The sequence below is a fragment of the Phyllosticta citribraziliensis genome, assembly GCF_038025025.1.
Source record: "Phyllosticta citribraziliensis strain CPC 17464 chromosome Unknown J3D65scaffold_5, whole genome shotgun sequence".
In the NCBI taxonomy this organism is placed as follows: Eukaryota; Fungi; Ascomycota; class Dothideomycetes; order Botryosphaeriales; family Phyllostictaceae; genus Phyllosticta; species Phyllosticta citribraziliensis.
In genome coordinates, this window is record NW_027117342.1 from 397,846 (window position 1) to 423,859 (window position 26,014).

At 54.5% G+C, this 26,014-nt stretch overlaps 10 protein-coding genes across 10 annotated transcripts; 9 read left to right on the plus strand and 1 right to left on the minus strand.

Moving 5' to 3' along the window:
- Positions 1 to 1,741: 1,741 nt before the first annotated feature.
- On the minus strand, positions 1,742 to 3,429 carry J3D65DRAFT_621185 (NADP-dependent L-serine/L-allo-threonine dehydrogenase-like protein ydfG). The gene is made up of 4 exons (XM_066799931.1): positions 2,861 to 3,429; positions 2,495 to 2,804; positions 2,259 to 2,423; positions 1,742 to 2,166 (listed from the first exon to the last, which is right to left on the minus strand). The coding sequence occupies exons 1-4, from the start codon at positions 3,292 to 3,294 to the stop codon at positions 2,134 to 2,136; spliced, it is 942 nt and encodes a 313-aa protein (XP_066655849.1). The 5' UTR covers positions 3,295 to 3,429; the 3' UTR covers positions 1,742 to 2,133.
- A 777-nt stretch (positions 3,430 to 4,206) lies between these two features.
- Positions 4,207 to 6,496, plus strand: J3D65DRAFT_318006 (uncharacterized protein). The gene is made up of 2 exons (XM_066795320.1): positions 4,207 to 4,306; positions 4,368 to 6,496. The coding sequence occupies exon 2, from the start codon at positions 4,625 to 4,627 to the stop codon at positions 6,290 to 6,292; it is 1,668 nt and encodes a 555-aa protein (XP_066655850.1). The 5' UTR covers positions 4,207 to 4,306; positions 4,368 to 4,624; the 3' UTR covers positions 6,293 to 6,496.
- Positions 6,497 to 8,016, plus strand: J3D65DRAFT_318007 (uncharacterized protein). The gene has a single exon (XM_066795321.1). It carries the CDS (start codon positions 6,701 to 6,703, stop codon positions 7,790 to 7,792), a length of 1,092 nt encoding a protein of 363 aa, XP_066655851.1. The 5' UTR covers positions 6,497 to 6,700; the 3' UTR covers positions 7,793 to 8,016.
- Positions 8,017 to 9,694: 1,678 nt separating this feature from the next.
- On the plus strand, positions 9,695 to 10,132 carry J3D65DRAFT_666869 (uncharacterized protein; the record flags this gene model as incomplete). The annotated part of the gene is made up of 1 exon (XM_066802967.1): positions 9,695 to 10,132. The coding sequence occupies one exon, from the start codon at positions 9,695 to 9,697 to the stop codon at positions 10,130 to 10,132; it is 438 nt and encodes a 145-aa protein (XP_066655852.1).
- Positions 10,133 to 11,321: 1,189 nt separating this feature from the next.
- Positions 11,322 to 12,282, plus strand: J3D65DRAFT_694253 (uncharacterized protein; the record flags this gene model as incomplete). Its single annotated transcript, XM_066803976.1, has 2 exons — positions 11,322 to 11,657; positions 11,707 to 12,282. The coding sequence occupies 2 exons, from the start codon at positions 11,322 to 11,324 to the stop codon at positions 12,280 to 12,282; spliced, it is 912 nt and encodes a 303-aa protein (XP_066655853.1).
- A 698-nt stretch (positions 12,283 to 12,980) lies between these two features.
- Positions 12,981 to 13,874, plus strand: J3D65DRAFT_602197 (uncharacterized protein; the record flags this gene model as incomplete). The annotated part of the gene is made up of 2 exons (XM_066798101.1): positions 12,981 to 13,163; positions 13,218 to 13,874. 2 exons carry the CDS (start codon positions 12,981 to 12,983, stop codon positions 13,872 to 13,874), a joined length of 840 nt encoding a protein of 279 aa, XP_066655854.1.
- A 545-nt stretch (positions 13,875 to 14,419) lies between these two features.
- On the plus strand, positions 14,420 to 14,955 carry J3D65DRAFT_602198 (uncharacterized protein; the record flags this gene model as incomplete). The annotated part of the gene is made up of 2 exons (XM_066798102.1): positions 14,420 to 14,571; positions 14,634 to 14,955. 2 exons carry the CDS (start codon positions 14,420 to 14,422, stop codon positions 14,953 to 14,955), a joined length of 474 nt encoding a protein of 157 aa, XP_066655855.1.
- Positions 14,956 to 16,500: 1,545 nt separating this feature from the next.
- Positions 16,501 to 17,148, plus strand: J3D65DRAFT_602199 (uncharacterized protein; the record flags this gene model as incomplete). Its single annotated transcript, XM_066798103.1, has 1 exon — positions 16,501 to 17,148. One exon carries the CDS (start codon positions 16,501 to 16,503, stop codon positions 17,146 to 17,148), a length of 648 nt encoding a protein of 215 aa, XP_066655856.1.
- A 969-nt stretch (positions 17,149 to 18,117) lies between these two features.
- J3D65DRAFT_694255 (uncharacterized protein) lies at positions 18,118 to 19,310 on the plus strand (the record flags this gene model as incomplete). The annotated part of the gene is made up of 3 exons (XM_066803977.1): positions 18,118 to 18,333; positions 18,398 to 18,997; positions 19,212 to 19,310. The coding sequence occupies 3 exons, from the start codon at positions 18,118 to 18,120 to the stop codon at positions 19,308 to 19,310; spliced, it is 915 nt and encodes a 304-aa protein (XP_066655857.1).
- A 5,513-nt stretch (positions 19,311 to 24,823) lies between these two features.
- J3D65DRAFT_666878 (uncharacterized protein) lies at positions 24,824 to 25,780 on the plus strand (the record flags this gene model as incomplete). Its single annotated transcript, XM_066802968.1, has 4 exons — positions 24,824 to 24,863; positions 24,912 to 24,998; positions 25,048 to 25,293; positions 25,350 to 25,780. The coding sequence occupies 4 exons, from the start codon at positions 24,824 to 24,826 to the stop codon at positions 25,778 to 25,780; spliced, it is 804 nt and encodes a 267-aa protein (XP_066655858.1).
- Positions 25,781 to 26,014: the final 234 nt, after the last annotated feature.

The window sequence follows — 26,014 nt, forward strand, 5'->3', positions numbered from 1 at the left end:
GGTGAGGATATGGCTAGCCGGCGGACTCTACGGTGATGTCGGGAGCCTCAGAGTGCCAGCAGCCCATGGCCTCTGTGGAATTGTTGCGAGGTGAGGGAGTCGGGACGGATATCAAGGGCGAGGAGGGTCGGAAGGATGATGTCGGTGTCGGAGGTGAGGCTAGGGGTGTTTGGGTTTGAGAGGGCGCGGTCGGGTCGGGCAGGGCAGGGCGCGTGTTGAGGGTTGGGTTGGGTTTTGGTTGTTGGAGGTGAGGCAGAAGAAGCAATGGTCGCGTGGGGAGTCCTGGTCCTGGTCCTGGTCGGTCGTCAAGTCAGGTCGGGTCGTCTCTGGGCAAAAGAGCGGTCTGGGTCTGCGCTGCGGTCCGCGCTCCCAAACGAGAAGACCGACTGAAGCTGGCCGAGACAGGGCTGACCCAAGTCGCACCCATACCACCGCTCGCCAACATGTGATGGACGCTGACGGCCAGCGACCGCGACCACGTCAGTGCAGCGCGACTCGTGATGATGTTCTTTCTGGCCGTTGGCGCAGAAAAACAACTTTGGCGACGACCAGCCATGTCCAGCCCAGCAACCACCCACCGCCCTACTGCTACCCGCCGTCTACCGTCGGCTCAGCCCCACGGCCCGACGGCATCAACACCACGCTAGCCACCACCATGTCCGCTACCGTTAGTTACCTACCTCCTCCACGACACTTCAGCTGAACCGACACTACACCTTGCGAGTGGCTCCCCGACGCTGACGCCGCCGCCCGTCTGCACGCCGTCATACCCACCATGCGCTCTGCCGGTGCCCACCACCACCACCATCTCATCTCAGGCTATCATTGCGGCGGCGTTTGCATCTACTATCTCCATTCAGCTACTTTTTCCAGTCGACTGCGCATGCTGTCCGTTTGCTGACTGCCCACCCATCATGTCGCCATGTCACGTTTTCCTGGCCGCACAGTAGGTACAGCACCAGGTCCCATTCTTTTCCGATACTACCAGCTCCGGCACCAAAGCCAAACGCGACGAGGTCGGGTACCCGGCGTGAACCGCTCCTCTCTCACGCGTCATCTTTCAATTCCCCTCCCCCCCGGGCCTGCAGCACAGAAACTTTTCCGCCAGAGCACAGCCGAGCTGAACGAGCTACCCGCCATCATCCACGCTGCCACTACTCGTCTGCCAACCTACAAACGACGGACAGACAGACAGACAGGCAGACATATAGACAAAGATAGCACGCCCTGAGGTAGCATCCATCCATCCATCCGTCCGTCCGTCCACGCCGCGCCGCTACGTCACGCCACAGACCCTTGCCCGACGCGCCGCGCCGCGCCGCCACGCCGGCTACCCACGCGTGGGCGTGCGTAGGTACATATGCATGCATGCATGCAAGCGAGCGAGCGAGCCAACGCGACGGCGACGGCGACGGTGGCGGCGGCGGCGGCGGCGGCGGACGCTCCGTTTGCTCGCTTGTCATCCGTGTGTAGCTACTCACCTTATCTTGTGTCTTCCCTGCGCTGCGCTGCGCTGCGCTGCTGTTTGTTGGCCGGTACGTAGGTAGGTAGGGAGGCAGGACGCATCACATGCCGCCATGACTGTTTGCTTCTTGCTACCTACCTATGTGAGGTGTGAGTCGATGCGCTGCGCGTGGCGGTGGTGGCGAGGAGACGGATGAGGCGAGCGGCGTGCAGTCGTGGAGGAATGGACGAATGGTGGAGGAGTAGGAGTAGGAGTAGAAGAGAGAAAACGGGCTGGGGTTGGAGTATTGGTGTATTGGTGGACTAGCAAGCAACAAAACCAGCTGTATCCCTGTGACGCAGACGGGACCGAATGAGTCACATCGTCCAGCGCAGACGAGCCTCACCCACTGGTTCGCTGTACAGTGCCATGTGCCATGTGGTATGTATGTATGTAGGTAAATATTGCATGCAAAGATGCCTCGCTCGTCTATATCGCCACGATGGTCTACTCTTTCCAAACATCGCTCCAAATAACCGCCCACTCGCACTCGCTGCTCCATGCTCAGACGCTCCAGGCACATCACGTCGTCTTCCTGTACACGTTGCCGCCGCCCGCACCGGCCTATAAGCAGAGTCAGGTCAGAGAAGCGCAACAAAAGCAAAAGCTTCGAACGACGACGCGCACGCTCAGCTCTTGCGGTGCATGACGGTCGCGGCAGCCTTGTTGCGAGCGGCAAAAACAAATCAGCCCAAGCCCTCCTGAAGAACGCAGACGACGCGACAAAGGTGGTAATCGTGACGTGCTTGCTCACCTGGTGGTTGGGGAAAATCAGCGTGTCGGCAATGACGACGTTCTCGCGGCGACCCGCCGCGAAGACGATGACTTCGGCTATGTCGTCTGCGGTCAGCGGCTCGACGCCCTTGTACACGGCGTCGGCCTTGGCCTTGTCGCCGTAGAAGCGGACGACGGAGAACTCCTGTCCAGCGCGTTAGCTTAGGAGTCATATTGCTGCCATGCATGCCCCGTGGGGGAGGTGGTGCTGCTGACCGTCTCGACTTGGCCAGGGTCAATCTCAATGACCCTTATGCGGGTCGAAATGAGCTCCCGCCGCAGCGCATCGGTGAAGGTGCGCACCGCCGCCTTGGTGGCGCAGTAGATGCTGCCGCCCGGGTAGCCCTCGCGGCCGGCGATGCTGCCCACGTTGATGATGTCGCCCTTGCCGCCGTCGGGGCGCGCCTTGTAGACCTTGAGCACCTCTTGAGTCATATTGACCAGGCCCGTCACGTTGGTCGAGAACATGGTGTCGATGTCTGCCTCAGCAATTTCAGGGGCCTGCGCGACGCCCTTGACAAGACCGCTGTTGCGCTGTCAGCCTGTTGATATGTACCGCTCGCGGGTTCTGAGGTCACCCACGCGTTGTTGACTAGGACGTCAATGGCCCTCCATTCTTCCGGCAGCCTGCCCACGAAGCCGCGCACCTCGTCCGGCTTGGACACGTCGAGCTTGACCGGCAGCACCTTGACGCCTTCGCCCACCTCTTTCTTAATCTCATCCGCCAGCTCTTGCAGGTTTTCGACCCGGCGCGCAGTCAGGATCAGGCGCAAGTCCTTGGGGCTGGTGCGGGCGAATTCGACGGCCGTGCTACGCCCAATGCCGCTCGAGGCACCAGTGATGAGGACCGTTTTGCCCTGAAGGCGCTGTGCCACGGCAGAAGACATGTTTGACGCTGTAGAAGCAAAGGCGCGGGCGCGGAGCGAAAGGTGGGGAAGAGCGCGGTGGGGTGTTGCGGTGCGAGAAGTGTGGAGGAGGGCGCGTGTCGTGAGGGCGAAACGGCGTAAGATGGGCATTCAATGGGATGACTAGAGACTGCTGTGTAAGTGAAGAAGATGGTTCTTGAAGTAGATGGGTCACAGGAAGCTGGGGTCGGTTGAATTGTGCAATTGGCCGCGGCGATGGTGAGAGTGGAGGTGGAGATGGTCGTTGCCCCAAGCTCCCGAGCTCCCCTCTCTGAAACTTGGACCCTCGCTGACGTCGTTTCATCCTCCACCATCCACCTCCAGCCTCTTCAGTACGCGCGCCTTGGGAAATACGATTGGCTTCGTCCAGGTCGGAATCATTTGTCCGTTATCCGTCCATGTCGATTCTGTGTTGGATTCGGCACATTTATGATCCATGAATCCGCGGCAGAAAAAGGAGCCGAAGGCCAGATAACGTCAACCGATGGCGTCTCCGGAGCAGAAGCTCGAAAACAAAAATAGCGACTCGTCTTCGAGTTCGTGTAGGGCTGACTTTGCAAAGACCACCGTATTGACTGCCGTCGGAGATGTCGCGGGTCGTGAGAAACGAGGAAGAGTCGCTGCAGTGGCTGAATTGATTCAGCATGGGCTGGAGAGCATCGCATGCTAATTGCCAAACGAGGCTTCAAACTTTTGCCGATCTTTCTTCTCCTGGTCCAGATCCGTCACAACAATGGCATTGTCGTTTCTTTGTTGGAGACGGTTGCTCTGGGGCACCGTTGCAGTACCAGGTCCCAGGGATCCATCTGCCATGTCGATTTGACGGACCCGGTCGAGCCAGAATTCCGGCGCCAGGCTGGGATGGAAAACAGATCCAAAATCCAAAAAGGAGTGCATACAGCCAGGCCATTCGACTTTGGTAAACTGAGACTTGTCTTTGGCTTGCGACTCTGGTCTATTGAGAGCACGGACACCATTCACTGTCTCCAAGTAAGTGGTTTGCTCGTGTTCAAATATCTAAGAATCGTGTCAGTTCTGGTTGGGAGAGTGTACCATGGAGGAATTGCCAGGAAAACTTCTCTCCATACCTCGATATTGCTGGAATTGTCCGGTCGCGTTACAGGTAAGGTTATTTTTTTGGGCGCACAAAAAGTCCATGCGACTTGGTTTTGACCAGCGCGCAGGAGCTGTGCGTTCTTCAAAGGGCATTGTGCGGTCGACATTGTTTATCGACTGTTGCCAGCGCCTACTCAATCAGGTGCTGGGTCCGTCGCCGTTTCCAAAGCCAACTGCGCTCTCCCACACCAACATTTCTCATTCTCCTGACTGAACCCCATTGTTCAACCCAAACAACGCATCCACCACGCCTCCACTTCGGAACACGCTGAAGCAAGACAAATTTCGACTCAAAGAGACGCAGCCTTCACGAGTTGCTCACAGCATGTCTTGCTCCGCCGACAGTCAGAACACGCTCTGTCAACCAAACGAGCTCACAGTCAAAACCGACATCTCTGTGCGCTGTCATGTTAATGGACCACCCTCAATCGCGCCAGCGCATTCCCCAACAAAGCAGAATTCAAATACTGCCGCAGAGACACTTCACATTGATCGACAGCAAGCGCCTTCTCCACAGTCACCTTCTCAAAACATCACCATGAAAAGCATCGAACCCTCGCCAGAAGATACTGTCAATGCCCCTCAGCCACTCGGCAGGCCCTTGCGACCAAGCCCTGTCACCCTCGAAACTGCACAGAAGCCTCACGACCATCCTCTCGACTGGGTCGAAGAAATGACACCATCGTGGTACCCAGAACACTCGGCCACTCCACCTGAAGTATGTCTTTGGGCCTCCTCACCCGCCCACATTTGGGAACGGCACTGGATCAAAGCAGCCAGCACCGACGAGGATGCCGAGGACGACTCAGTACGTGTCGCGAGCATCCTCAGGCGAGCAGAAGAGACTCTGTACGAAGTATCCGCAAATGTCGGCCTCAAGTTCCCAGAGTTTGGTCGCGGCTATCCGCTGCGACTCAGGAGCAATGGGCCCCACGAGATGTTTCCGAGAGGTTCCAAGGGATTGAAAAGGCTGGGCGAGGGACAATCGCCAGTTGAGATCCCTGATGGCGCCCGTTACTGCGCATCTGGGTACTATTTCGCCCCTGCTCCTACGAAATTGGATCAGATGATGACGGTCGCGGACGCAAGCATGGAGACTTGTTCGACACCCAGTAATCGCCGAAAGCCTAGCGGTTCCGGTCCGCAAAGGCCCGCGTTGAGCCAATCTACCGCGCAAATGTCAGAATCAGACACGGAAGCAGACATGGAAGAGATTCCTCTTACGAGTCCCTCTACCGTCTCCGGAAGCCCTCCTACGTCAAATTCTCCGCCAAGCTCGCCCCCCTGCCTTCCCACCGACAGTCCCTCGCGAGACTACCATGGGCCGGTGGACCAGTATCCTGGTGCCCTATCCGACGACTCGGATGGATCAGTCTACAGTGAAGACCTGGATTCTTTCCTCAAACTTGAAGCTTCAGACACTGCAGATTGCGATCAGTTCCATGAAGAAAGTCTACATTACGATCACCTTGACGACTTTGAACCAGATGCAGTGACCTGCACTGCAGCCCCCGTGAGGCTTGAACCAGCAAACGAAAACCAGCGCAAAGATTTGGTAGACAGCATCTGCGATGGCTGCGACCACGGAAAGTTTGCACCAAACAAGTCGAGCGAGCTCCCTGACCTTCCCTCTGGCTATCGTTGGACTGCACATTCGTTTGCGCTGCGCCACTCAGGGCCTCGACTGATTGTGTACGCCCCACCTCCTGTCGACCACGAATCTGATGACGACATTTCTTGCATTGGAAGTGATGGGACAAGCGAGTACTTTGGCTCGCCTGTCAAGCTGATGCAGAATAATCGGCCTTCGTTATGGTTCGCCCCGATACCTGAGCAAGACGAGACCGACTACAATGAGCCTGTCAAAACACTGTATGAGGGATTCATGACCGAATATGGCTCGATGCTTGGACGACGCGCCGTTGAGCCACACAAATGTCATTCTGTGACGTTTTTCCTTACCGACATTTTGCGATTTCTGGGCCTTACCTAGTTGCTTGTTGGGCCCACGAAATCTGGCCGGTATTATAACGGGATTACGAGAACAGGTTCAGAATACGGATAGAGGCTCACATGGAAAGGCGCCCCTTGGAACACAACCACGAGGGACGATGGTTTTCACGTGGTTGAAACCACTGTTGGTGGAATTTTCAAGTGTGTTGTGGTAGCGAGCGAACCAACATTTTGCAACCCACAGACCCAAGCGGCAACCGTCACGCACAAGTCATCAAGGCGTAATGCTGTCTGACCGACATTGAATCGAGAGTGGTTGAGACGCGCCCGACAGCATACACTTTGGACTTAGTGCAAGTTCGAGCTACGCCGTTCCACAAGGCTTGTCTCCGAACCTCTACCTCATTGTGCTCCACAACACTGAGAACTTGGGCTATACCATCGGCCAATGCCTGCTCTGCGCCATTCAAGGTCGATTTGTCGCCTGCGCTGGCCCTTTGGTGCATTCCCCCACATCCTCTTTTCAACCTATCGCCAAGTCAAGACTGGCCTGCAACTTTTGATCCCATCCTCAACGACCTACGAACCTCCTCCAGAGCACGACATGGACACTTCTTGCGCACAAGAAATCGCCCACTGCGAAGGGCCGAGCAAGGATGACGATGAGCACCAGCAGCAAGACCAAATTGTCGACAATATGGAGCTTGACAATGTGGAACCTGTCAAAGAAATGGAGCCGATGGAAGGTATCGAGGGTCAACATGAAGACGATCGTGAACGAATTACCAACGACTTGGCACGATTCGCGAAACTGATGCGGCCCCGCTCATACTATGAAGTCCTACCGGGTGCCCTGGGCGAAAATCATCCAGGCATCTGCGTCGAAGAGAGCAAATCATGCAAACCAAGAGAAACCAGCACCTCTCCCGAATGCTGCCTCTGGCTGCAGTCAGACGAAGTTCTCAGGGAGATACACAGCATGATATCTCAAGTCTGCTATCGCGAAGCGACCAGACACGACATGCCGCGGATCGTTTCCTGCCTGCAGCGCGTCCACAACCGCGTCTACAGGGTGCGAACAGACTTGGGCCTCGCATACCCGCCCGGCGCGACCGGTGCGTTGGCCGTCACAAGAAATGAGAGGCAAAGCGCTCCGCCGACCTCTGGCCAGCGCGAGTCTCCGCCGCCCTCGAAGCTGCGCGAGGTCTGGAATGCCGACGACTTCGAAGCGGAGGCAGACGACGAAGAGATCACCAAAAGGCTCGAGGCTGCTGCCCTTCACGTTTTTCTCAATGAACCGGATCAAGACAGCGCTACCAGCGAGGCGAACGACGGCGCCGACACTATGGAAGGCATCGAGACTATGGACGGCGCCGACACTATGGAAGGCGTCGAGACTACGCGAGACGACCACGACATGCATTCGGGAGAGGCCGCACACGTCAGGGCGCTCTTGGGCGAAACGGGCACTGATGACGAGGACGACGTCGGAGACGACGGCGATCCCCTGCAGCACACGAATCGAATCGCGCCCGCATGATTAGCCAGCACCGGATACCAGTCAATTGTTGAGAGAGCGGATTGGGTTCGGGGGACGTGAAAGCGGTCTGATTTGCCATCCATCAAAATGAACAGGGTGTCGGGAAGGACGGCAGCTGTTAAGCATGTGCACATTCTCACTAAAGCAGCACTTTTGTGCTGTAGATCCATTGCGTTCTCTATTCTACAAACTTTTGCTGAAAACTCTGCAGATTGCGTGCTGCGTGCTGTGCCTTTGTTGTCTTGAAGTAGAAACTGGCAGAAGAGATGCACCTGGCTTGCCCAGATCACAAAGCTTGCGGGAGCGACGGATGCAAATGCCAAAATCGCGTAGGTTCTAGCGATGGAAACTTTTCGCAACGAAATCATGTCTAGGATTGTGCTTCGGTGTCTGGCACTTCAGGGGTACGCGCAGAGACTCCCGTGGAAACAAGCAGAGCCAACAGTCCAACAGCAAGCCCAACCACAAACGACTCTGGCAGCTATATAACGACCACCTCCCCACTGCTCTGGTCAGAGTGTCGTCCTCGTTGCGTTCGCAGCAGGCCCGTCGCTTGGGCTTGCTCCGTCCCTCAGGGGCAGATCCGTGCAACCATGTCGACCGCGAAACCCCCCCGGGCCAGCTCTGCCGCTTGAGCTGCACGCACGCTTGCACTCAGCTTCCCTCACTCCAAATACTGTATAGCTTGACGAGAGTTTGCCGCAAAAGAGGCAAGTACATCTCGAATGTGCACATGGACATTGTTAATAACTTTGACCAGTATATATAAGGTGCGGTACACACCACCCCCAGCCATCGCTCTCCCTTTCCCCCCTCACCAAAACCTTAACGAAGTAGAGCCACACAGCATCTCGCCATTCAACATGTCGCAGACCAACCCCCGCGACAACCAGCCCCAGCGCCCGCCCTCGCCCTCACAGCAGCGCCAGGCGGTCACACACAGCCTCGCGCACCTAACACTAGACGCTACGGACCCACCCACCTCTCACATCCAGCAGCAGCTGGCCCACATGGCAGTCGACACGCGCGCCGCCGCCATCTCGCAGATGCAGCAAGGCGTCGAGCGCCTGGCTGTCGACAAGAGCAGCGCCGGGGTCTCGCAGCTGCGGTACGGCGTTGCGACGATGCAGGTGGATAGTAGCAGTATCAAGAAGGATGTGGTGGCGATGGGGAGTGGCTTTGCGAAGATGTCGCTGAAGCGCAGGTTTGAGGATTTGGAGTTGGCGGACGATGAGGATTCGGATGGGGGGCGGAAGAAGGCGAGGGGTGCGGGGCAGTGAGGAGAGGTGAGTTGTGGTCCTCCTTCTCGTGCGCGTTGTCCTGGTTGCGGTAGCTGACTTTGGTGCTGTGGTAGTCTACGAATTTGAGAGTAAGTTTTGAGATTTAGGGGGATTTTCAGTGTCTCGTATGCGGAAAGGTTTCTTGAGGGAAGTGTGAGATACGCAATTATTGTTTGGGAGGATTCAGCTAATAGTTTCCTGGGTCATGAGATTTCGATCGCGAGATCGAATGGCTTTCATTACTCGGATACCCCCAGGTCTTCCTACCCTGTGGTCTTGACAACTCGTTGCTTCAATTTTTGCTCCTTTCCAAAGAGGAAGACAAAGAAGATGCCTGGGGGCACATGCTATGTCTGTCGTTTCAACTCTGCTGGTGCCAAGTGCATCTGGGAGCACTCCAATGAAGTTCTGTCAAAAGGAACGACATTGATCTCGAACAACTTCCGCAGTTTTCAACTGTCTGCTCAAACTGCGTCCTGGGCTTCCAGCTTAGCCGGCTGCGTAGTTTGAGGACACTCACATTGTTCTGCCCGGGCTGTAAGTATAAGAAACATCTGCCTCCCTACATCTCTCTGGGACAATCCAAATCAGCAAAGCAAGCCAGAAAAGCAAGCTGATCAAGATGTCCCAGGAACCAAAGCAGCGCCAGGCACAGACATGGTACCCGCCCCACCACCCCGGCTGGGCGGACCGCCTGAGCCCCTCGCTGCGTCCCTACAAGCACGCCACACCCCCCGAAGTCAACGCGTGGGCGACGAGCGAGCACATCCACGCGCGGCTCATCACCGAAAAAGGCATGGCGCCGCTGCACCGCGCCATCCGCATCCACGAGGCGCAGAAGCGGCTGGACTACGACCTCGACTTCACCTATTTTCAGTACCCGCGTGGCGCGAAGGGCTGGAAGGCTGGGCTGTCGAAGAAGAAGTCGAGCCGTGGCAAGCTGCGTCGGCCTTCGCCTTTGTCGCAGTGTGAGACGGTGCAGGACGGCGATGCGGAGACGGGCCAGCTCGTCGTCGCGTTTGGGCGCATGGCGCTTGAGCGACCGATGAGAGTTGTGTGAGAGTGGAGAACGTCGTAGACTGACTTGCGAGTAGGCGAGATCTGTGGCCTGGAGCATGTGAAAGTGGAGCCTCGCCTTGGGCAGGCATCCACAGCGCTCTCGAGGAGTAAGTCGACGAGTGTTGCTGAGATGGATCGGCGACGCCAGGTAGAGATGAATCCAGACTGATTTCCTAGACCTTGCCCTGCTGATGAATGGAATGGCTGCTCTGGAAAGGTGAGGTATTCTTTGAGCTTTGTGATGAGAGTCTTTGGCTGACGACCGCATTCTTAGGTTTAGAAAGGCTCACGTCCGCGCCACAGCCCATGACCGCCTCCATTTCGGACAGAGTAATGTTACTCTGACTCCACAGGCCTTTTCAAGTTGTCTTTGCTCAAAGTCAATATCTGAAAGCGTATCGAGTCAAGTTTTGGCGCCAGGAGTGAGTATCGCCGTTACCCCTGAAAATTAAAAGGTCCATTGTTTTCCGTCTCATTACTTCCAAATGCTTTATGAAGATGCCTGAAGTTGATCACATCGCAGGAAAAGCGATGTTGGCCGTGGATCTTGCGAAGGTCTTCGTTGAAAATGCGTGTCGATCGGGTTCGATAATGGTGCTTCAAGTGCGGTGAAGCGAACCCTGGGGCGGGGAAAGGGTAAAATATGCTCAAAATAAGCCATCGTGTTCATGGGAATAGTTTTGGAGGGGATATGCCAGACCGGGGACCGCGAACAGCCAGTGTTGCGAGGCGGAAAGCGTTGCTACAACCGCGTTTTGGACGACAGCTCAGGTCTTTGGTTGGACTCACCAACGAGCGCTGTATATTTTGAGGCTAGCAATGGGTTTCCTTTGGCGCTCTTTGGTCGAGATGCTGTAGCTGCCAGCCGACATGTGAAAGGACGGCTGCGTCGAGGTGAATGGGATTCACAATCGCGCTGGACCGCCGCAAATTACACATTCACCTGGCTGCTGCGCATCCGTGGCCACCTTCTGACGCGTCTGGCTTCTTTTCAAGTCAGCACTCTCTTCTCGCCGTACCTTGAGCCACTCCAAACCTTCGCTCTCCTTCTACTCCACCCCGACTACGACAACGCAAAGCGCCCAGACTTGTTCTGCTCCTACGATCCCATCCCTCCCTATACTCTACTTCTCTTCCCGTAGGAGATTCATCTTCTCGTATATCGCTCAAACACCTTCTCTTCGTCAACCATGGAATTCCCTACCGCATCCATCGACGTTGCGCAGGTCAAGCTCTCGTGCCCCCCGGCTTGGAAGACCGCGTGTGAGGCCTCCGTCCAGATCATGGGAAATGGTCTCCTCGAACAGCCTTTCCACCGGGCTCACCGTCTCGCCTGGGAGAAAGACTTCGACGACCAATGCGGCCACAACAACCCAAGCCGCAAGCGCAAGTACGACGGAGCTTTCAGGATAGACAACGCCTCACAACGCAGCGGTCAAGCACAACTCGGGAGCATCTCAGTGAGCAGGGTCGGCAGCGGGGGCGGAGATGCGGGCTCTTTCGCCCACGGCAGTGGTCTGGCTACGGTGAGCACGAAGCGGAAAAGGATCTCACAGCCTAGCTAATGACGAGCAGAGCTCTGTCACTGTGCCTGTATATACCGAGCAGATTTCCGAGCACAACCCTTATCCCGGCAACAGCTCTGACTTTGTTACTCTCGAGTACGACCCCAACGAGGAGCACAGTTCAGACTCCGAGTCCGACTCCGAAGAGGAGTACGACTCAGACGAAGAGTTGTACGACGAAGACTTCGAGTACGAGCCTGCCAACTCCCATCCTCCATGGACGCGTACGATGAGTCCCTCCCTCAATCCGTCCCAACACTCGACACCGCCGGAGGTCTTGAAGTGGGTATACTGGCCGCCCATATACGACTCTCTGGATCACATTCGCCACAACATCGGCGCCAGATATCCTATGATAAAGATCGTATGCGTCAAGGCAGCCATGGCCCAAATCAGCTTCGTCGACCTCAGCACCTACAGGTTCCCATATGGGGCTATGGGAAGGCTGAGACCTCTGACGCGTCCCCGGGCTCTGCCGTATCGCCATGTACTCCCTGGAAGAGCCAGAGGCCGCACGCCGAGCCCCTTGCAACAGGTGCAGGTGTGCAAATATCCGGACGGGAGTCGAGACAAGCACGAGGGCTGAGGACGGGATGGGGTCGGGGGTTTGCAACATCAAGACGAGCGGAGGGCTACATACTTTCAGCTTTTTCGTGTGCTCGTCATTCCAAGCTTCTCACTTGGCGGTCTTTAATGCAATTTTGGGAGCTCTTTCTGCGGTTTGCGCCTAAAATGGAAGCTTGTGTGAAGTCTTTTGTTGGTGTCGTATACTGATATTGTGCACCTTGTCTTTTTCATCGTCTAATTTGGCTCACAAAATACTTCTGCTTCTTCGATTGGCACTCTATCAAAATAAAAGTGCTCTCGACGGGAGTGATTGTTCAGTGTCGAGAGGGCTTGAGCAGGGCTGCGTCGAGCTGGTTGCCGAAGCGCACCGTATAATTCAAGGCAGAGTGAGATTCTGGCGGTATTCTATTTCTTAGGCTCGGTGGATTATGAGGAGCCTGTGGTCGAAAAGCGTTGGCATCGAGTGAGTTGACGCAGAATTAACACTCGCCGTCGCCCACCACGCTCCGGACTGTTTACTGCCACCACGCGCACCCGAAATTCCAACCGCAGCACACTCCGAACTCTTTCCTGCTGCAACCTCTTCTCTCCACTCAGGACCTACAGCCTCTGCCTTTTTCAGTGCACATCGACGACCCTGTCCTTCGTTTCGGAAACTTCGCCTTTCACGCTCTTCCGCAACTACAAAAACCTCACCCACCTCTGAAACATTCAAAAATGTCTGCCGACCGAGAGCTCCGCGCCGACACGCCGTTCCGCGCCGCCACGTCGTTCCCCGAAGACCACCAGATACGTCAAACTGATGCAGAAAGCCACGAGGCCATTGGCCGTTCTGGCAATGAGAGCAACGCCTCCGGAGAAGCTGGAGCAAGGCCAAGCCATGGTCCAGAGACGAGCATCGTAACTTCAAGCCCCTCCAAGCAGTCCAGCACCGTTTCTGACACCTGATACCAGGCCGAAGAGGACGACGATGAGTGGGACCCGGCAATGCTCGAGCAAATGCTCCAACAAATGGTCGAGGAAGACGGAGACGACACCGAGACCGAAACCGACGACCGTCCCGGATGGGCCCTCATCCTGAGTCCTCCGCTCAGCACCTCAAAGCATTCCACCCCTCCCGAGGTCATGAGATGGGTCAGGTGGCCGGATGTAAACGATTCGCTCAGGTTTATATTCAACCGCCCTTGCCACTTCATTCGACAGGTTGCTTGCCTCAAGCGCGCTCTCTGGCTGGTTGACTACAATGTTGACCTTGACGCCTACCAGTTCCCGTATGGAGCAGAGGGAGAGATGAGGGTGGAGAGGCCGCTTCCGCGCAGATATCGCGTGAGGAGGCAGAAGACTGGGCCGACGAGCCTGAGGCAAGTGGAGAGCTTGGTCTACAGCGCTTCGGACCTTCACAACATCTCGCTCAACGTCAAGATGCAACTTTGGGAGCTGGAGACCGATGGAGAGCCCCAGGAACACTTTGAATCTGAGAGTCCTGCAAGCAAAAGCGACGATGCAGGTCCTGCAGTGCCTAAACGAGCGGCGGAAGCCATTTCGACGAGCGAGGAGAGTTCCAGCGGTGTCGAGGAGTCCCAACAACGAAAGAGGGCTCGACACTCATGATCCGAGGGAAATCTCCACACTTAAGCTCGGCATCTCTCCAGTTGTTCGCTACGTTCCGAGACAACATGCCGCCGTTGAACCCATTTCGGGTGGCTGGCTTCCCTGAAACCGCCCCGGGCTTTTCGGCCGTCCTCCAACCAGAGTCCCAGGGCAACGCAAGAAAGTATTTGAGAGTTCAAGGATGCTTGGCTTTCGTCTGTTGGTGAAGTGGCTTTTGAGCATTACCGCCTGGGCTTGCACTCACTGCTTTCGGGCAGAGCGAGGAGCAGGGACAAAACCTCTTTGGCTGAGGACGTTCCTGAAAGCCGTTCCAAGGTATGCTGAGCTGCGTCTTTAAAAATGGTGATCCTAACTAATGACTCGTAGCACCAGCTTCAACTTTCGCTGTAAAGCCACAAAAATGGGGCACCACGACACAACTTCAGACAAAGGAACTATTCCATGCGAAACGGAAGCTGTTTAATGGCGACAGTAACACTTCAAGAACCAGAGGCTTGTTCGGCATGTTCTGGGTTGGAATACGAGGCCTTCGTGTTTCGGGAAAAATGGAATGCTGGACTTTGTCTGTTCTTTGGGGACTTGTGCTTAAAATGCAACGCTCAGCACATAAATTCTTTTGGTATACGGCACAGGCGATAGCTACTACTTTGTTTCAAGGCTTCTTCGAAGTCCAATCATTCTTGGATGCTGCTCGATGGTATTGATCTCTTTGATCGCAACCGCTTGAGTGACATTCTGAGCCTTTTGACCCACGAGTAGCCAGTTTGGGCTCGAAGAGTATCGTCTCGATCGCCAGGCAGAAGTACGAAAAGACTCTACGCGTACTTTCATCACGACCGGTCCTGCAAAACGACACGAAGAGCCCTCAGATATCGAAGAGATCGGAGACGCGCAAACCTCGAGGAAAACCCTTGACGTCCAGTCCACGCAGCCGGCTTCCGAAGGCTTGAAGGCTACCAACTCAATCGATGCCACGGACCCTCTTGCTACAGAGCAGCCAGAAGGTTCCTTTTTCAGCCAAAAGTCCGATGGGGAGTTCGACGAAGAGCCTGAGCAGTTGACCGTCCAGCCACATGTGTAGAAGGTCGAAATCCAGTCCAGGAGCATCAGACTCTCTTTATCCTTTCGGCAAAGCCGACTTTGCAACCGCGCAATCGCTCAGTTCCATTGTCGAAGTAAATTGAGCATTTCACGAAGTATCGCGATGGTCGATTCGCTCGGCACCCACGGTGGCCGTACATTGTTTTCAACATCAATTGCCGCAACCAGATTCGGTCAAAAAGCATAAACTACAGCAACCGCGAGAATCTTGACACAGAGACGCTTCGAGAAGGGCTGAAAGAGAACTCCCATAGAGTCTTACTGGGGCCAGAGGAGCAGTGAGCTTGCATCAGTCACTCGCGCACTCGGATGTCCCACGTTTTTCATAAGGTCCAACAGCCTACATGGGAAGGGGAAGGATGGATGTAATGTGTAAGGTTTCATGTTGATGTTTTCTTTAGATGGTCCTTTCTGGGTTTTACTTGTAAACTACTGCATAGAGCTTGGGATAATCTTCAATGGAGAGTTCAGAACCGGTTGATGACTGCGGAGTGGCACTCTGAGAGTTGATACCAGACCGTCTTCTCAGTTCAGAGACTAAGGAGAATGACCAGTGGACATGCGGTATTATCAGCTGGCGGATCGAGACGCAAATATGAACCGAGTACTTTCACTGACGCCACAAAACTTCGTTGGTACTTACTGATCATATCTAGAATATGGGAAGCGACCAAAGCCGGCTTTACGGCCCCCGAGTCTAGCAGACACCTAAACAGTCCTTCGAACTTCATTCAATTGATTACGGGCGCAGCAATCAGTGTCAACTATGTTCACTTTTCATTCTTTTATCCTTGATTTGCCCTTCCTCTCCGTAATGACAATCAAAGATTCTGCCAATTATTGGGCCTGGTGGTTGCTTCTCCTCCCTTATTTCAGCATTTTATATTACTTTGTGCGTAGATTTGCAACAATGCCCATAAAATTCCTTCCAGGAATGCTCTGTAGGGGTGTAGAACAAGACTGCACACCAATATCTAAGCTTAAGGAGCGAAATAGAGCATTTGGTGGTGACGTGCGTCAAAGACAGATTTCTGCGCCCCTGAAGCGCTGTATATCGAAATCAGTTTGTCAGAGTTGTGGCGTAACTGATGGGCACAGCCACGAGATGTCGAGCTGATTGAGCAGAAGACTGTGGCTCAGTGCTCAAAGCTCAAAGTGAATATCTGGGAAAGCAAGATGCACAGCGTCGGCTGTGATTGGTCAATGGGATGAAGTGAATCAAAGTGAATTCACACCGAAGTATTGTTGTGCAAGGCCGCTCGCCATCTTCTTGCACCTCTAACTCCCAAATTCATAACAAACCCTCAAGCCATCCATCTCTCAGCTTGCTGGCTCCACACTCTTTCCTGTCTTTGAAGTTCTGAGCAACTCTATCTCTGCCCTACCTCTCTTGCAACCCATTCGACCTCGCTCTGTCTTCTTGTCTCAGCTCTCTTACCAACAACCGGCTTTTCTCCAATCGACTCCGACACAGCAACTTCGTCTTCTTTCCCTCTCGAAGTTCCGTCAATTCCCTGTATCCACCATGTCTGCGGGCTACCCATCGGCTTTGGCTGCCTCTTTGAAGGACACCGACGATTGGGAGGAAGCGTTCCGCGTCTGGTGCCTCGACGAGGAGGCTCACAAGGTGGATTTCTACGCCTTCATCGACTACCCCGCCGATTGGGAGCTCGAATTCGACGAGCAGTGTGGAGAGGACGACGACGACGCGTATGACTGGGCCGAATACCAGCCTCGCCCGCTCAGCCAGGAGCTCGACTTCGACAAGGAGGACGATCTTGACTTCGATGATGAGGTCTCAGACGATGAAGCAGGCGAGGACCCAGTTAACAACCGCCGCGACTGGTTCTCCGCCACCGCCACGGACTGCAGCTACAAGGTGCAGGACTCCGACGACGCGACCTCCAGCATGATCACGATCGTCCCGACTGCCGCGCAGAACGATGAAACCAGCTTCACCGAAGAAACTTCTCAGCCAGAACTTTCCACCGAGTCGCAGGCCATGCTTACGGAGGAGAACCTGGTCGAACACGACGACCACATGCCTTCGCAGGACACTCACAACGCTATCGGCTCAATTTTCGACATGATCGGTCAGCTGGAGGCCCTGAATGAGCAGATGGCGGCCAATTTGGCCAAGACCAACCGTGAGGCTGGCAAGGACGAGAATTGAACAAAGCTCGAATGTAAGCCGTGCTCCTTCTCCTAGTCCATTTGATACTCACATTCCTCCACCAGACGGCCGTCTCCGTTGTTCGGAGACAAGGTGGGACCATGGATTCTCATGATTCTCGAGGCGTTGCGGAAGTGGAGGAACAACATGATGTCTTCGGGGTATTAGGGCATTGGTTGTCTTCATCGGGCAGGGAGTACGGGAAATTGCTTTTGTTCCTTTGTTTTGAGATTCGGGACTTGGTTTTTGGCATACTAAGAGCTTGTAATAACTACTTCTCCTTCTTTTGCTTCTCCTTTCAGCAGTAGATGAGAGTAAACGGCGTTGGATGCTCTCGTCTTGAGACGGGGGATGATGTCTCATCAACGGGGCCAGCAGGCAGAAGAACACATCCCCAATGATGTTTTATAGCCACAATCGCTCTCGTGGAAGGTTCTTTTTGGCTGCAGTGACTTCTATGTCAAGCAAAATTGTAGGGCAGTGACCTCCATAAAGGCATCGCGCTTCATCCAAAAGCCGGGGAGCAGAGTCCATGACCGACGGAAAAGGAGAAGCAAGAAAGGCTATGGTGTCTGGCGACGGCACGGTCGATTGCAAGCTGTGGATTGTTTACAAGCGCGCCAAATCGGGCCTGTACTGAAGTGAGCTTTCGGCCTGAGGCTGCCATCACATTGTTCATGCTGTGGTTGACACACGCTCGCGCAGTCAGTGTTTACTTTCCTCGCTCGACGTACCGCGCCAGACCTTCCCATGTCAACTTCCAAACCTCCGACCCACGCTCTGCAAGCGCGACTGTTTACTTTTCGAGACTCCCACCTTCCCAACAACAATCGACCATCTTGGTAGACCCTTCAACTTCCCACCGCTAAGCACGACTGTACTCTTTGCTCAGCTTGGTACATCACGCTGTCTCCGCCGAGCGCCCCCTTTTGGAAGAACTTCAATCTCCTCCTTCTTTCGCTTTTCACGATGTTCTACGACCGCAAGTCTCACTGTTTCTTCTCCCGCCGACTGCTACCGGTCAATCAGCAGTCGCGTGTTCCTGTTCCCCTGGGCTCAAGGCATGACCCATGGAAAGACTGGGAGGAGGACTTCCGCGAGCTGTGCAACGCCGATTCGTTGACTGTGACATTGCAGCCACAGGCCAACGAGGGGATTTCCAGTTGGGAGACCGACTTCGACGAGGTACTTCAACTGGACTTTGGACATCTCGCCGGTCAAATAAAGCAATGTGGCTGACCTCGACTAGGTGTGCGGTCTGGACCACGATGTCCGCGATGTGAATTTCGCACCAAAGGCTAATGGCGACGACGAAAGCGATCATCCAACTGCTTTCTCCATCTCAGTTGACGATTCCTTCTCTGTGAGCACTGCTGGTAGCTGCAACGCCAACCATGGCTTCAAGGACTCCATGTCAAGCATGGTCACGATCGCACCAACCATGTTCTCAATCAACGAACGCCAAGTGGAGCAGGCAACGGCGTCCTTTCTCAGTCCTGTGCAGGATTTTGAGCGTATTTTCAACGTCTCTGAAAGGCGGCACTCTCCCCAGCAAAACTTCAACGCAGAGATCCAATCGGATGGCTTGCCAGAGCTTCCAGAGGACGCATTCGGTCGTAATTACACTTCGCTACAAACGGAGCCCGGCGTTCTCCTCTTCGATATGAAATCTCAGCAAGGCTCCGAAGAGTCAGAGAGCACCGGCATCGACTCAAGTTCCACGGCCAGCTTCCCGACCAGTACCCTGCAGCTTACCAACGCGCTTGTAGAATGCAATCTCCCGATTGTCATCTCGAATGTTGAGAAACCATACTCAGAGCGCACAGTGGAAGGTTTGGAGGCATCGAAGGTACTCACCGCGAAGTACCACCGTGAGGGCGCGCGTTCTCCCATTTTCTACGCGATTTATCCACGGGAGCATTCGAACGAGCGGGTCGCAGCTATGCTGGGGCTTGAGGTATGGAGGACTTGTTGGTCGAAGCCGCCTTGAGCAGTTGGCTTGTCGACGTCGTGTTTTCGCGTTCGGTGGAGGAATGTCCATTTTCCAGCGACACATTGTACAGTATGGCCGGGCCTTTGTGCAGGATGTGGCTTTCAGGGACTGGAAGATGGCCAAAGGAGACAAACAGGGCCGTTTCCATTGTCGAAATGACCTGCTGTGATGGAGCTTTGTCGAGAGCTGGTTCGCTCTTTGGGAAAATGTATCACGGGTAAGGTCCTGGTCATTAATTACATTCGAATTCATTGCTTGAGCTCCTCTCCCATTGGTTCAATCCGCTCCCCTTCTCGGAAAGAATTCGCTGCAGACGTTGTTGGCTCATAGAAGCACAAAACCAGGACTTGGACGAGCGATTTCGCTCTCGTTTGTGCACGTCTTCAACACCACTCCCTGGAAACAAGCTGCGATCGCGGAGTGACAACCAAGTGGACAAACGGCTGTTGCCAGCAATGCTTGCTTGGCGCTTGCTCTCACTTTCCATGGCCACTTCTTCGCCCTCCCTGAGTTTAAAAACCCCGACGCATCTTCTGAACACAACCTCACCCAGGCATATTCCTCCATCTGTATACCACGCTCATACTACAGCTTCTCTTACCTTCTCGATTCCTTTCTCGTAACCCCACCACAATAAGGCCTTGCCTCTTTACGCAATGGCCTTCATGAAGAACGCAAAGACTGCCGCCCTCGATCAGTGGACTTCGATTGACTGGGACGACGAGCTCAGAGATCTTTGCATCAAATCCAACCAAAGGAATTTCGAGCTCGCCGCATTTCTCGACACTGAGGAGTCTCAGCAAGACGACTCTTGGATCTTTATGAACAAGCCTGGCAATTCAACAGGCCACCAGTATACTTCGCACAACGACATAGATCGGGTTGATGCTCAAGATCTACGAAAGCTGGAGGGAATCCCGCCTAACGCCACACCTGATGCTGCGTACCAAAGCATCATATTTACCAGCTCTCACAAATACGAGCGAAGCTGTGGCAAGAGCTTGGAAAGCACCGTATCTAGCGTCACCCTCTATACCGCCTTTTGTAACACGCTTGACTCCGTACGTCAAGCCTACAACGATGCCGTGACGACAGAGGTTCCGCTGGGTAGTGAGGAGGAGGCAAAGGAGCTGGAAGAGAGCAGCAAGACGCCAGCCAGAATAATCGACATGGTGAACTCTGTTGGCATGTTCTTATGGGACTGCTGGAACGAGCGGCCACTGATCCTCAATGCCTAGGCATCACGTTGCGGAGTGAGCGGTGGATCATCTGTTTCCTTGGGCGGCATTTTGTCAGAATAGCTTTTACACACATTCTTACTTTGGAGTGTCAAATTCCGTTTCTGGTTGATCGCGAGCATCGGGGCGTTGAGGCATCATCGCGTGAAGCATTACTTAGCAAGATTATCAAATGCAAAATGCGGGCTGCGTACCTTGGTTCATTTTTGACACTCCCATGGTAGATTAACACTTCTGGCACCCGACCGAGTTTTGAAAGTTGGCGCGAGCTTCTGTTGCTGCATGGCAACCAAAGCTGTTCGGCGCGCCGACGCGTGAAGCAACTGCGGCGCAAAAGCACCAACTACGCACGCGTCTTCAAAACTAAAACCTCAACCTCAACCTCCACATATCGAAAATTCCAGTTTCGACTACGCACATCTCTACTTTCGGTTTCCATTCAACCTTACACTCAACCAACTTCGACTCAAATCTTCCCGTTTCCTCCAACTCCCACCGTTACCAACGACGCAATGTCTCAGTCTACTCAGAACATGTTCGACGTGTCTGCCAGCAAGCCCGGCCTCAGCTGGGCTGATGAAATGAATGAGTTGGCTGACGCTGACGAGTCTGGCCCTCTCCCGACGGTAAGCTTGAGCGATCTCTTCAAAAAACTTGCCTCGTGCTAACTACGAAGCTAGCTGCCCGAATGGACACCACTCCCGGCATTGAACCTGGCTGAAGAGCATGGAAACCCATCGGCTCAACCCGAAACCCTTGATGCTCCGTCCACCGACCTCTTCGATACCAACACCTTCTACACTGAAGACTCTGCACCCGAGTCGGGAGAGGAAACAACCAGCGAGCCTGGAACCGCGGGAGTCGACGGACATTATGCTGATGGAAAGGCCTGCGGCCAAGTAGACAGTGATGAAGAGCCGCTAGCAGAGACTGAGCAGCCAGACTATTCCAGCAACGAAAATTCTTCTTCCGAAGGATACGAATCCGGCGCATCTCAGCAGTCAACTTCCTCAGCGTCTACCGAAGACAACAACCCTATTTTGGAAGATGAAGACTCCTCAGAGAACTACTACACGGAGTCGCAGTCGGAGAACGAGCGGCAAGACACCTTCAGCACGATTTCGACCTCCAATGAGTCTGATCCCGATTCCGGCTCCTCTGAGCGCGAGGTGGATGCTTCTTCAGCGTCTGGGGACGACGAAGACCCTTCCTTCGCACCTTATCACCCAGGATGGACGAAACACCTCAGCCCCTCAATCAGTCCTCACCATTCAACGCCCCCGGAAGTAAACAGGTGGGCGTTCTCGCCTCCCATCGGATATGCGCTTCAACGCGATTTGGACTCCTTGTATCTGGACGAAGACTGTCCAAACCTTGCAAAGCCAGCAACTTTGTCTCGTGCGCTGCTGCACACTGACAGCGATGGATTGAGTGGGTATGCATTCCCGTACGGCGCTCGGGGATTGAAGAGGCCACTTCCGAAGCTTTTCGACCGCAGAAGGCCAGAGATTCGTCAACAATCTCAACTCTCGCATACCGAGGTGGTAGATTACAGCCAAGAAGACCTGCACATCATCAATACGAAGGCTGCTTCACATTTCAAAAAGCATTACATTGAGGCGGCCCCAGAAATCATCGACGCAGATTCCCAGGTTTCTTACCAGTCGTCTTCCGCGCCGTCTTCCGCGCCGTCTTCCGCGCCGTCTTCCGCGTCCGACCAAGACATTTCGGAGTTTCCTTCAGGCCAGTCCGAGGATGGAGACGATCTATGGTCCCCCTTGACAGAAGAGGAGAGCCAAGGCGGTAACAGCAGTGTCGAAAGTGACGATTGCGTTTTTCAACGCGTCCTACTCAAGGAATCAGTTTGCAACCGGGGCTGCGCGAGCGAACCAGACCTTGAGGTCTACGATATCTTCAATCTCGACAACGAAGAGCGTAGTCACGCCCACTTGACCAAGGCCGCGGCACGCCGTCAAGATCCAGTAGCGTATCTCGACCTCGCGACAACTTGTTCAGCTGGAAATCAGAACTTCCTTGAGGAGCAGAACGGCTACGATTCAAGTGTCTCGGATACCATCGACAGTCTCGAAGCTGAAGATACAGACAGTATTACGGCAGCGGTACAAGAAACCGGTATTATTGTCGAGCTCCCGCAATATTTGGCTTCAGAGTCCCAATCCTTTGACAGTCTGTCCAATATCGATAGTATCTCTGTGAGGGGCACTAGCGACGATGGAAGTAATGGGGAGCCTGCAGAATCTAGCCAACTCGATAACATCTTGGACCTTGCGATCGCCACCGCCCTTCCAGGAGCCGACTTTGTCGAGGACTTCAATGATGAAGACCACCAGCGCACCCACTTGATTGCACCAGTTCAAGACCTTGGGAACGATCTCGAGAAGGACCTCCAGCATGTGGAGGACAAGGTTGGACTAGGCGCTGGGTTCTTCGGAGGAATTATGGCAGCGGGCAGGTTCCTTTGGAATTGCCTCAACGACAGGCCCCTTGTGCTCGACAACCCCTGGTAGGGAGGCACATGGGAAGCTTGTATACTAAGTTCGATTGTCTGTCTTGAGCCGAATTTGTCAGTCAATGGCCTCATTACTAAACCATTATTCTTTACTTCTGTGAGGCGGCCTGAAGCTTTTTTCGCTGGGAGCAGTACTCTTGAATTGTCCCTCCACAATGTCTGGAGCTTTGATGCCAAAAAATTCAGCAGCGTGGGCCTTGAAGGGAAATATCAGAGCGTGAATAGTCGGAAATCCGAGCGGTCCTTTCCATGTCACTCTGGCTGCCCAGCGGCGTATCTGCAATCTCTCTTCCAACAACGCAACCTCAGCAGATGACCAACACCGCCCAGCCTCCTTCTCTGTACCTTTATTTTCACCACTGCACTACCTGTAGTCCTTCATAACCAACCGTTCCTGGGTATATATTTCCCTACTCGTGGCAAAATGGCTAACACTCAAGCCTACCACGAGCAGTTTGGCTGGGCCAACGAGCTGGAGAAGGACGAAGAAGCAGGTTGCGCTTCACCGGTAAGTCATCTGCTTTTCTGAGGGCCACAGCGGGTGCTGAACACGAGACTCAGATGCAAATATGGAGCTGGGAGTCTCCAGACTGGAGCATCGGACCAGACGAGTACCACCGGGAGCCTAAGGTTGAGAAGTCGTCTGGAGCCGAAGTACCCATGTTGTCCAAGCCAATCGAGGACGACGAACGCGACTTCTTCGTCTCAAAATGAGGTCCACAGCGGTGCTTCGAAGCAGAAACAAGCCGACAAAGTCTCTGTAGATCTTGAAAGTATGCCTTCGACTTCAGCAAGCGGCAACACCGACAGCTCTTCGACACAGGAAACTCCAGTCTTCCAATTCAACTCCAAGCCGTTGCCGCGGGACCATCCAGGTGGGACGACAGAAATCAGCCCGCCATTTAATCCCTTACACTCCACGTCGCCAGAAGTCAGCAAGTGGGTGCATTCAGACGGCGTTCGAAGACATCAACAACAGCCAAAACCAAAGCCTCAGCAGACCTTTTGAAACATCGCTACGAGGCCTTGAAGAAGGGCTACGGCGGCAACCTGGGCTGCAATGACTCGCTAACCCACACGCTGGACGTCGTGACGCGCATCTACGGCCTCGAGAAGCAGCTCCACGAATGGAAAGCCTCACTCCCCCCGGGCCTGTCCCGCGAGGCTGCGCGCCGCACTTGCTCAAACCGACGACTTGAATACCCCGGGATATGCGTATCTGCACGGCCCGTGGGGAGTCAAGAGACCGCTCGCAAACACCTTTCTTCACGGGCGCCCGGAAACTCGGCAGCAGTCTCGAGTGTGGCATTGCGAGCTTGTTGGCGATGATTAGAAGTTACAGAGCAGACACGAAGATTACCAACAGTATTTCTCCCCGTTGTATGGCGACGATGGAGGCGACACAGCGGCTTGCAAAGGGATGGCGCCTCTCAAATATTGAAGGCTACTTTTTTGGTGTTGCGGAAGGAAAGTCGATTCCGGGCAGTCTTTCATGTGTTTTTTGGTCGTCCATCTGGCCGTTTTATGTTGGATATTTCGAAAGCTCGGGCATTTTTACGTCTTTCTACACCTCATCAGCTTGCTACATATTTTGAGTGGAGAGAAGGAGAGATTCAGCTCATTAAATATCAAAATGAACCCGAAGCGCCTTACCTTAACGTCTGCAGCACATCAATATGCAAACGCATTCGTTGTCGCCCACCCATGTATTCGACAGTGTCTGCTGGAGCAGCATTGTCGTTGCTTGGCAACCAAGTCCACCACCAAAGACCTCTCCGTCCGATTTTCGGCATCTCTTGATCTTGAGCACAACAAACACACTGCCAACCACATTTTGAGCACTTTCTTGCTCACACACCCTCACAACTTTCTTCCCGGAACATTCACCGCGAGTTCTGAGTCCAATTCGACACCATGAGACTGTCAGCCAAAATTACCCAGTGGTGGCGCGCAAGTAGGTCCATCCAACAGCTATCCAGACGCTGAGGCTAACACGACCAAGCAAGCCGCACAGAAATCACCGAAGACGAATCCTCGTCTCAAAACGGCGCGCACACTTCGAGCTCCACTTCTTTGCCCTGGAGTACAAGTAGGTCCAATCTCGAGACAGTCTTACACTGAGTACTCATCTGGAGTAGGAAGCTCTGTCCCAGAGATTATGGCTGGGCGTGGCTTGCGGCTCCAAAGCAATGGTCCACGTCCCGCGCTCTCGCGGGCAAACGTCTCCAGCGTGCCATGGATCGGGACAACCGGCGTCGAGCGAGTGGCGATGTTTGTCGAGGGCGCCAACATATGGGAACCCAAGCCCATCCCAGATAATTACGGGCCTTTTTCCAACGCCGCAGGCTCCTACGGGTCGCAAAGCGCAACGGGAGACCCTCAAGGTATGAAGTCCCGAGTGACGAGGCCCGAACGCAGCTGACGACGCGTCTCTGGACAGCCCACGACCACTCCGACGAAACCAGCACAGCGCTCGAGTACGACGTGCACAACCTGCGCCGGTGCGTACGCAAAGGGAGGACACACGGGGACCCGGCCGCGCTGCGGAAGCTATCCTGCATCAACCGCATGGACGTCTCGGACCGAGTCTCCTGCACCTACATGTCCAGCGCGGAGTCTCTCTCGTCGGCGGAAGCTCTCTCGAATTCTGCAGGCAGAAGGACTCGCACACCAAAGCTGCCACCTGGACCCAAGGGATTGAAACTCCCGAGCGAAGCGCCGGTGGATTGGAAGCCGTACGTCCCGAATGGCGTGAGCCGCGATCCCAGGAATCGGCCGCCGCGTGGTCGCTGGTACTACCCTGAGCAGTCGTCTTTGAGGCATGAGGTTGCTCTCATCGGCGGTGGTGGAGAAGTTGAGGGGGCCAGCTGAAATGGAAAGATATTGTGAAAGAAGATGGGAGGGAGTTGGGGGTTGGGAGTATCACACCCGTCTGATGAAAGCCGTACGAAAGACAGTGGATTCGCGCTGCCCAGTATTCAAAGGCCCCAATGGAATGTTGCCAACGCCTTTCAACTTTCGCTGCTGAAATCAAATTCGCACGTTCGCACATGCGTGTGGTGCTTCAGGTCCTGTGGTCAGTTGAGGCAGGTCTCCTGGTGTAGT